At 42.8% G+C, this 11,437-nt stretch overlaps 1 protein-coding gene across 3 annotated transcripts in view; it reads left to right on the top strand.

Annotated features, from left to right (window-relative positions):
- The first annotated feature begins 5,552 nt into the window (after positions 1-5,552).
- LOC124144619 (collagen alpha-1(III) chain-like) overlaps positions 5,553-11,437 on the top strand; it is a 38,699-nt gene continuing 32,814 nt past the window's right edge. Inside the window, exon 1 of one of the 3 annotated variants that reach the window (XM_048389568.1) lies at positions 5,553-5,629. In XM_048389568.1, coding sequence (XP_048245525.1) covers positions 5,599-5,629 — 31 coding nt within the window. In that variant the 5' untranslated portion in view covers positions 5,553-5,598. The remainder of the gene's footprint in view (positions 5,630-11,437) is intronic. The other 2 variants (XM_048389571.1, XM_048389572.1) reach the window with 2 other exon arrangements.

The raw sequence follows: 11,437 nt of genomic DNA, 5'->3' as shown, positions 1-11,437 counted from the left end.
TGACAATATGAGTTACCTCCCTTATATTTACCCATTTCCTGTTTCCTTGTCTCTTTTCATGGAGTGAGTGAGTATGGTTTTACGCCGCTTTTAGCAATATTCAAGCAATATCACGGCGGGGGACACAAGAAATGTGCTTCACACTTTTCATGGAAAGGATGTCCCATAAAACTGGCGATGCATATCGACGTTTGTTTGGTCGATAAAACGTTATGGAAAATCAAGGGCGGGTAATTTGAGATCGCGAGGACCACGGGGATACCCATTGCGGCTGAAAGTAGGATGATAAAACCACGTTGGCCGAAACTGAGTTCCCTTTTGTGTATGGACAACGTTGGAATCGGGTGCAAAAACGAAATTTGAGCTGAAAATATTGTTTCGTAAAAGTGCTTTACAAATAAGTGAAAAATATCGCGAGTGTGAATTTAGGTGCTGAAAGGCATGATAAGCAGAAAATAATTTTAAAAGCCTCATGTTCATGTCACGATACACCAATTGTACTAATCGTCTTTATTCTTAAACATATCGGGGACATGGGTGGCCCATTCGTCTAAGGCGCCGCGATTCGCTGTGCAGAGTTACGTCCCCTGGGCACGCCAGAAACCTATGATTGTAGGTTCGAATCCTGGTTCGCCCCAGGCGTTTAACTCACTCACTCACTCAGTCACTCAGTCACTCACTCACTCACTCACTCACTCATTTCGAAAGCGAGGTCCGAATATTTGCCATGTTTCTTCTGAATCTTGTCAGTCACATTAGTGTCAAAGGGATAGAATATCCAATGATATGAATGATTTCATTGGATTTATCAAAAAGGACAAGATGAGGTTTGTTGGTCTGGACACGCCTGAGGCTGCATACGGGCCTATTCCAAAGAATTTTGTATTAATCATTTTCCATGACGCCCTCTACATATTCTTGGTCGTACCCTGGATGGACCTCTGTGTCAAAACCACAAGCATGGCGAAGACGGTAATAAAATGATCGAGCTACACAATCGTGTCGCTTCAGATACTGTGTTTGTGCCAAAGTTGGGCATCCACTGACAATGTGTTGGACAGTCGTTAATTGATTACATAATCTTCATTTCATATTTTAAATTGCAGTTTGATACAAAATCACACATTGACGGTTTCGAGTGGGATGTGACTGGTCCTGAACAGCAAACAGAAAACCTTCTGTTTCAGTTTTCAGGCCAGCCGACTTCATCCAAGCGAAGGATTCTGCAGGGTTGCTGACCTTCTCAACACACTGCACATAAACTGGATGCAGTGGTCGTTCAGAAAGCCTCTCCTTGAAAAACTGAGTCTTGGCCGCTTTGATATGGCACTTCGCTTTGTTGACACTTATTTCTGTACCGTCCAGCAGTACAGAACCATCAACAAAATCAACACGGACATTGACATTATTTCCTACATCCTTGGCTCGTTTTAGAAAACTGTGGAATGCCTTGTTTTCACCATGAGTCTTTACATGATTTACCAGAGGATCATTAGACAAATGTGTGCAAAAGTGCACAAAACAATTCTATCATGAAGCGCCTCCTTTTTGTCTTATTATTATTATTATCTAAAAAATTAGAGCAGTAGAGCAGTAGAGTGGATACAACAAGGTCTGGAAGGTTCACAACGTGACACCGCTGTACGTGGTGATACCAACACAGAGATAGCCCACTCTGAATTCTTCGCCTTTTATCTCGCGTATATTTCGCAGGAGTGGGAACCTTGTATTGCACTCTAACTCAACAACTGTAGGACGCACGTATCGCTGACAGATTTCACCTGTGCTCTTTAGCATGATTAAAGGCAGTTGCTCAGCATTTCTGCTATATACCATTTGCAGGTGAGGTCCTTGAAGAAGTTGGTAAGTTCTAACAGGGTTTGTCAGGTTGTTAAGGCCCCGTGTCTTAAATGCTGCAGAGTTCTGCCCCTTAGGCGTGACTGGACCCGATGACCGTCGTTTGAGTTCTCGATTCGCACTATGAGTGCTCTGACAGCGCCATACTCATGTTCGTGGAATACGATCTTCTGTACTTCTAGCTGCAATAGCAGTTTAATAACAGGTGGACACGGAATGATGTTGCTAAAGGACTGTTCAAAGCGGCCTGAAGCCAACTCCCTCACTCACCTATCACTTATACAAGTGCACCGGCCCGTGATCCAGTGGATAGAGCGTCCGCCCGAAGAAAGGACGGTCGGAGTTCGATGCTCGGCCGCGTCATACAAGAAAAGATGGTACTTGTTGTTTCTCTGCCTGTCACTCGGTAATAAGGGGATAAAACAGGGTGAGGTGAGGTGAAATTGGGTTTAACGTCGCGTCCAAGATTATTGCACTTATATAGCGACGTGCATGTACGTGTATGTGTTTGTGCGGCTGCTTGTACTAGTCCGGACTGATGCCGATTTATAGTGTTAGCTCACTGAGATACCATGCCGCAGTTTAACATGAATACCCCTCTCAGACACAGTATGCTGACTCCGAGCCGACCAGTCCTTGTTTTAGCCCCTTAATGCCGAGCGCCAGACAGGGTAACAACAAGTACCATCTTTTAACGTCTTTTGGTATGGATAAAACAGGGACTTGTCAGCGAGTAAGTATATTGTGTCTGAGTGGGGTATCTATTTTTAGATACGCCACACTCGGCAATATTCCAGCTTTATGCAATGGTCTGTAAATAATCGAGTCTGGACCAGACAATCCGGTGATCAACATCATGACCATCTATCTACTCAATTGGGATACGAGTTAGTTGGAAATTAACGTCGCATCGGCATTATTTCAGCTATATAACGTATTGGGATACGATGTCGCCGCTTAGACAAGCATGGGTTTCTGAAGACCTATTGTAACCCTTAATGTTCACGCGACAGTGTCCCATGTTTAGCGATCAATGTAAACTGGGCGGCAAAAGAAAGTAGAGGTCGAGTTCCATGATCGATAAAAAAATAACAAGAAGAGGTTTTGTTGCGAATTTTAATATAATCTAGGGAGGGATAACAATGATCAACCACAGGTTGAATAAAATTGTGCAATCACAGGTAATGTAAGCTCAAGGTAAACAATGGTGGGGTAAGAAATTTCATTTTCAAAAGTTGTCTGAAATGTCACAAAAACATTGTCAGACACACTACAAGTTCATTGTCGACACAGTTGCCTTCAGTAGCGTGTATGACCTCCAACTGCCCCAATGCATGCTGTGATACGCCGCCTCATCGATGACGTCAGTCTTCTGATTACGTGGACTGGAATCCGTTGCCACTCGTCTCTCAGGGCCTGCTGCAATTCTTGTCTGTTGACGGGAGGCTGATGGCGTGCTCTAATCTGTCTGTCAAGATGGTCCCCCAGATGTTCAATAGGATTCATATCGGGTGAGTGGGCAGGCCAGGGCAAAACGTCAACGTTCTGCTGGTTTAGAAAGTTCCGAGTCAGTCTTGCAGCATGGGGCTTGGCATTGTCGTGTTGAAACAATGTCCCCTGCTGTTGGTTTTGTAAGAACGGAAGCACAACTGGCTGCAACACTTGGTCTCTGTATTTCAGATCATTCAGGTTTCCCTGTATAATCACTAAATCAGTTTTCTGATCTCGACAAATACCACCCCACACCATGACACCTCCCCCGCCGAATTGATGGACCTCTCGAATACATGCAGGAGCCAAACGTTCCCCTCTGCCGTCATTTCGAAACAAGTTAAACCGACTTTCATCAGTAAACAGCACTCGACGCCAATTTCTCACTTGCCTGCGTCGAACCTGCCTCGCCCATCGCAGTCTCAGGCGTCGATGTTGAGCAGTCAGTACCATTCCTCGGAAAGGACGATACGCTCGGATTCCAGCAGCACGAAGTCGTCGTAGTACTGTACGTTGGCTAATGGGATGTCCCAACGCTGTTGCTGCCGTCGCCGTTACGAATCTGTTTCGCTGGTGAATGAGCCGTATCTGACTGTCTTCCAGTGGTGTTGTCACTCGGGGTCGTCCGGTTCTAGGCCTGTCCTGTGTCCTCCAAGTCTGCCTGTACCGTTGAATCAGCCTAGCTACTGTCAATGATGTACAATCCAACTTTATGGCAATTTGGACCTGTGTTGCCCCCATTTCGGCCATACCGATAGCTCTCTCTCTATCTGCTCCTGTGACAGCCGTGGCATTTCTTTTGTGTGCTTTCATCACGTGTAGTTATACCCTGCAGACGAACGCATTTATACAGCTAATAAGCACGTGCAGTTTATGCCATAGGCGGGAAACCTGTTTCACCATTTTTTTGTCACCGCACGTGGCGCGTTCGGGTGAGGTGTTTTTAGGTACCTGTTCCTGGGCAGTCATATTCCAAATACCCACTTTCCACTAGTTATCGCTGTTTTTAGGAAAGTTACAAATTGCCAACCTATACTTTCTTTTGCCGCTTACTTTATTTAGTGTTGTGTGACAGGGGTAAGCCCGAAATGGCCCAGATAAACATGTTCAACTCTTGGAATACAACCAAAACAAGGTTAATTATTAGCAGAATCTGGAATACGAATCCACCGTTGTTCATACCCTGACCCATTACCCGGTATCATAGACTTGCATCACTTCGATTTTTCATCCAATATCTATGTTTAGATACGCCGCATTCGGCAATATAACGGCCTTATGCGATGGTCTGTAAATAAACAAGTCTGGACCAGACAATCCGGTGATCAACATCATGATCATCTAGCTACTTAATTGAGATAGGAGTTAAACATTAACGTCGCATCGGCATTATTTCAGCCATACGGAGTATTGGCTTATTATAATATTATAACTGAAATAGTGTTCAAAGCGGCGTAAAACTAAACTCACTCACCCATTCAAATACACATGTGCTTTGGGATATTCTTATAGTAATTCTTTGTGTCGAAACAAAGTCAAAATGAAATTTGTTTGGAGAAAATTAATTTGTAAAATCCACATATTATTTAATATGCAATTGTATTATTCAATAGATATTCTACTTTCAAATGACAGATTCGTCTTCATTAGTTGAACTTCAGGGGCGGTAGGGTAGCCTAGTGGTAAAAGCATTCGCTCGACACGCCGAAGGTCCGCTGTCAATTCCCCGCATGGGTATATTGTGTGAAGCCCATTACTGGTTTTCCCATCGTGATGCGGCGTAAAGCAACACTCACGTATTCACCTAGTTGACATCAGCTCTGACACAATTGTTTAACACAATTCACGTGTGTCGGACTGGTTGGCGACTAATGTCGCCGCGTGTCAGACTGGTTATATGCAGAGGCTGCGCTAGTTCAGAATTCACCGGATTATACAACTTTAAAATAATGGAATTCACAATAAAGACCGCGCCCAGTTTCGTTTGTTTTACATATATTTTTAGACAGATTGTTTTTAGTCTGTCTCAGTAAGAAATTTAAAAAATAGCTTGCCGCAAATTAAGATTGCACGGTGGGTTCCCGTCATCCCCGCAGCTGAAGCATGTGCATCGCTCTGCCCTGCTACATCAGCAAGATGCTTGCTAAAGTAGAGCACGTTCCAGCAGGTCGGCGTGATGCTAAAATGTTGTTTTTAAGTGTTTATATAGGGGTAACACAGAGTATGTCGTGAACTAGAACCTGCTCAGACATGGCCGTGCAAGTGTTGTTGTACCTCGCAGGTAAGCAGAGAGTTATTACATAGTATTACCTTTTTCAGGGATTTGTACCATTTCACATCCTTTAACATTTTAATGTTCTTTCGTCTGTCTATCTTATGCGGTAATTTGGATTCTCAAACCTTTGTATAAAAACATGTAATTAGTTAATAATCTCCATGGTAGAACCATAATCATTTTGTTTGTTTTTGTGGAGGAGACCGCCTCCGTGGTCCGTGGTCTAGTGGTAGAGCGTTTTTAGCCAACAACAAACATGGGTATATGCTTCTTTTGCTCAGCACTGTACGTTTTTGCATGCTGCATTCGGTTCTGGCCCAAACTCCATTTATCACAGGCCGCTGTCATATCGCGACAAACAAACAGTAAAAAAGGGGTTTATTTTCTAAAAGCAACAAATACGCGTTTACATAATTGTTTTCTTTAGTACAATTGCAGACCGCCTCCGTGGTCTAGTGGTAGAGCGTCCGCCCGGAGAGCGGAAGGTCCGGGTTCGATCCCCGGCCGCGTCATACCAAAATACGTTAAAAGATGGTACTTGTTGTTACCCTGTCTGGCGCTCGGCATTAAGGGGCTAAAACAAGGACTGATCGGCTCGGAGTCAGTATACTGTGTCTGAGTGGGGTATTCACGTGAAACTGCGGCATGGTATCTCAGTGAGGTAGCACTATAAATCGGCATCAGTCCGGACTAGTACAAGCAGCCACACAAACACACACACGTGCATGCACGTCGCTATATAAGTGCAATAATCTTGGACGCGACGTTAAACCCCATTTCACCTCACCTTTTGTGGAGGAGCATTTCGCGCCCTTAAACGCCTCATTCCGAACAGTCAGCACCGTACCCGTGCTCGTGGGTTTCACCGAAGTGGTAAACGTCTGAGACCTGCATCACTTCGGGCTTTCCTCCCACATTAAGCTGACACGCCGTGATATAACTGGAATACTGTTAAAAGCGGCGTTAAACCCAACTCACTCACTCACTCACTCACCCACTGGCTCACTCACAAATATTTGATGAATGTCATTATTGCTCTATTCATTATTGCGTTATTAATCATCCTTATCACCTTATTTTGAGTAGTCGAAATGGAAATAGCCATAATGTCAGTGAGACGATTGAAGTTGGTGAGGTGATGGGTGTGGCGTTCAAGTTGACTGCGCTTATTTAGCGACGTGCACATAATGTTTGTGTGGTTTTCTTTCTGCTCGTATTAGTCTGGACTGATGCCGGTTTATAGTGCTGGCCCACTGAGATAGCATGCAACAGTGAACATGGATACCCCTCTCGGACACTGTATACTGACTCAAATCCTTGTTTTACCTCCCTTGTCGAACGGTAGGCAGGGAAACAACAAGTAACCTTTTTAGCGACCTTCCGCTCCCCGTCCTGACGCTGTACCTACTGGACCACAGCGGTGGTCCATGATGATGGGGAGATGAGGATGATAGTGGCGTGCAATACATTTAGTTATACAGTGGTGATATCAAAAGTCAGTGATAATAATTTTACTCACCCACACTGCAAACACGAAAACGTCGTTTTTTTTCCCGTATATGGTCATTGGACGGAAAAACGACGTTATTTGGACGCTTTCGAACCATCGTTTTTCCGTCCAAATGACGTCGTTATTTGACATCGGAAATTACTGGGAGAGAACGATATCATCAAGCTCCTCCCTTTCTTGATTGGCATTGTCAATCAAGCAACAGCGTCTACCGGTATTCCTACTTCTCAGATTTCATTGTTAGATTACAGGCCCGAGTTTGACGCTGTATTCGAAGCGCTGAGCGGAAGTACTGAAATCAATCGTTCTGCGCCTGCGGATTGCTTAATGCCTTGTCTAAATTTTCCGTTCTGTGCATGCGCGACTTCGCGTATTGTTTCCACTATGTCACCACTATTTGACAGTGATTCATAAACACAGTCTCGTGATGAGTTCGGAATCGTACAATGTCGCTTTAATTTATGGCACCTACTTGATCGGCGCATATTTCCCATTAACAAATACAATGATAACGGTAATAATTTTAGTCAAAATAATTAGGAAAGCGCAAGGCTCAGGAACGTCTGAGTATAGGAAAAGGATTTATACTTTCGAAAGTTACTCGTCAAATACGCAAAAGAATATCAACCGGCTTTTAAAACTTATTTTTGTAGAAGGTGATCTTGGTGTTTATTGCCAGATAGAATATGCATATACATTTTCCAGATATTGCTTATTTTAATGTTTATTAATAGTTTTAAGGTTCGTCCGCCTAATTGACGGGATTCCACTTTCTCATTTGTACATGACACTTAAACAGTGTTCTGTTACTGTAAACAGATTACTTTCAAATTCCAAACTGGTGATATCTATTCAGACTAATGCTTAGTCTCTAAAACTGTATAGTTTTGAAAGAAACAAGTAACTCTATTTAAATTGAAGAGGAGACCCAGTTATATGGGAGATTCCGAGATGAACCTACTCTATGGATATCTAAGCTGCCACCCAAACCGACCCAAACGGGACCCGAAAGCTTATTGTATGCTATATAGTCACATGGAAGTGCACTAGAATTATACATTGTATTCCGGACGATTGTGTTCTTTCATCTACTTTTAAATGTTGCCTATACACTAATCTGGACGTACTAGTCATTGTTCTATTTATGTCATCCTATTATATATATATATTTATATCAGATATACATTAACGCATGTTACCATTCTAAAGTCATACTCTCATATAACCTTATATTGTTCAAAGTATCAAAGTTTATTCAACAACATCAAGAACAGCAAGTTAAACTACTGAAACACCCAAACACAAGGCTGTTATCAAGCGCTGGTGCAGACGTGATGCATCGTAAAAAACTGTATCGTGATGTCTTCAGAAATACAATTTCTTGCAACATTTATACTACGAGATAGTAAGGCTAACGCTTACTCACTGGTGGAACGTAGACAATATCGCTAATACAGATATCACGTATTTGAATGTTAATACTAAAGACAACACTCATTATTTTTGCAGTGACGATATAACACTTATACACGTTTATTGGTGACTTCATCAGTTTTGCTACTAATTTTAATAACTTTGTTTTCACATATACAAGTAGCAATACCCGACTAGCCTGTCATACATACTTATGGGGCAGTTTTCAATCTTGTACTGACTTACTCTGGTGTTCCTGAGGGGAGGTTATTGGCTTGGGTGTTATACCCCGTTTTTCTGGTAATCCTATTATTACTTCATTTTTATCTAATGACACCCTGTTCTCTGGATCACGGCTCCGTGACTATCCATAACAATTAAGATGAACATTCAGATCAAGTACATGAATGAGTTTGTTTTGACGCCACAGTCAATCAAAGACCAATGCTTTGCGGTTTGATTACACACTTCTACCAGGTCGAACATCGTGGATCTTTTTCTACCTAAAGAGAATCATAGTTCATATGCTAATCCATCTCTTGCCTAAGAAAACCGTCCCGCTCAAGATGACCTTACTTGTTGTTAAACCCATTAAAATGCGCTGAAATGTGCGTGTCAAGAACAGCTGATATCCGATGCTGAAGAACCGTGTTCACAGCTGACCGACTTGGTATTTTTCTGCACTGACAGAAACTGGATGTACTGACACACAGCTGTTATAGATATTTAACTAACCCCTGATCAAATAGATGCCCTTCGTTAATCTCTGTGTCGAGTACCGTATATACCTGTGATAACGACACCGGTGGCGATGCTGATGGTGGTGGTGATGATAATGATGGTGACGACTATCATTATGGTGATGATGATGATGATGATTATGGTGATGGTGATGGTGATGGTGATGGTGATGGTGATGAAATGCTGATATCCTTGCATTTTACAGTGGTGATAAATATTATCTGTGATTGCAAACTTTAACATTTGCAAAATGAAAACACATTAGGTTGATCATATGATCAAGGCCGCTGGCGTTGCCTAGTGGTAAAAGCGTTCGCTCCTCGTGCCGAAAGTCCAGGTTCGATTCTCTGCATATCATAGGCACAATGTGGGAATCCCCCGCCGTGATATTGCTGTAATATTGCTAAGGCGGCGTAAAATCCGACTCACTTAAACTCTCATAAATCACTGTGCCATTGCTAACCAAGGTTCTGCAGATGGCACCGGAGTATGTCAAGATTCAACTCTCGGTTGGTCTTCTTCTATTATATCTCACTAGGTGGCGCTACTGGCTTCGCTAGGTCGTTCATTCATCCACAGGGCTGTGTACATGAATGGCGGCACTTTCTTAAAGCGGTTGTCAAGTAGGAGTTTATGTCATGGGAAGTTCACCTCAACCGATTCCAGCAGTCCTGCTTTTATCTGATCCATTGACCTAAGTTTGTGGCTCTGTGACAACACGTACAAAAGAAAGTCTTTGTACAGGAGATGCAATGGGCTATTCATGGCATATCACAGGCTTTTATGGATTGTGAACCGGCCTCGCGATATCTAATCCGCTGTCCTCGCACAGAAGAAGGAGAGAAGAAGAAGAAAATTATTTTATTATAGTGCCACCTGGTGTTTAAAGACAATAAAAAACATTACACGTATACATACGTATGATATATAAAACATCAGCCGACCCATGAAGGATCTATGAGGCACTCAAAATCATTAAATTATCCATTATATAAATTGGCAAAAATAATACACGAACATAATCGAAAGCACACACACACACACACACACACACACACACACACACACACACACACACACATACACACGCACGCACGCACGCACGCACGCACACACACACACATAAATGTTACACACATTTCATTTTCAATCACACATGGAAGTTCACCACATCCACTCAATATCACGTGCGCATACATCACAAACAAACACTGCCCACATACTCATCTATCAATCACAAAAACATACACATTATATACATCACTGCCCGGCACGTTGTCGCCGGAGGTTTACACAAGCTGACACACTGCATAAGGAAGCGAAGTTGATCACAAGGGTGGAAACTCAGAAACTGTGAATTGGCAATGCAGGCTTTCCTCCATAGGTCGTAGCGGATATCAGAGAAGAGGGTACAGTTGATCAGGAAATGGGTCTCGTCTTCAACTTGATGTTCATCACAGAACTGACATATACGGTCATTAAGTGGGGTAATCGGTCGCCGGAATCTGCCGAGCTCAATTTCTAAAGGTAAAGTCGCACATCTCAATTTTGCAAGAACACTACGCTGTTGTCTGTTCAGAATATTCCGGAGATAAGACTCGACGTGCGCGGATGCCTTGAATAGCCTGTAGGTCCGCAGTTTGTTCCTATTGGCTAATCCCCTGTCATTCCATAGATATTAACATATCTTCGAGATCTGTCTGAATGAATGGCGTGACAACATTCAAGAAGTACGTTAACGGTTATGTGAAATATTAGAATGATTCCACCACAGAAGCCAAATCTTAAAGTTGTTTGATTCTTCGGTAGCATTTTCAATAAATGTTGTTCACGAAAGGTTCCTGAATACATTAATCGAGATTACGCTATCCGCATGGATGACCTATTCCTGCATAGATATATCTAGATCGGTGACGCTAAGCCGGTGACCCGTACCCAGATCCGGACATACCAGTGAAACAGGCACTCACTCACTCACTCACTCACTCACTCACTCACTCTATCAATCTATTAATCTATCAATCTATCAATCAAACAATCAATCAAAATGGAAATCGAGTGACGGATGCTTGACTTATTGTAAGTCTTTGTACGCCATTGTATCGTTGCTAGTGGTACCAGTTACCGGTTTGGGCAAGACGAAGCATTGA

This window comes from Haliotis rufescens, unplaced genomic scaffold (genome assembly GCF_023055435.1).
Source record: "Haliotis rufescens isolate VD_foot unplaced genomic scaffold, xgHalRufe1.0.p SCAF_8, whole genome shotgun sequence".
NCBI lineage: Eukaryota > Metazoa > Mollusca > Gastropoda > Lepetellida > Haliotidae > Haliotis > Haliotis rufescens.
Note: the sequence above shows the minus strand (reverse complement) of the source record. Positions and strands in the feature narration are given on the sequence as shown.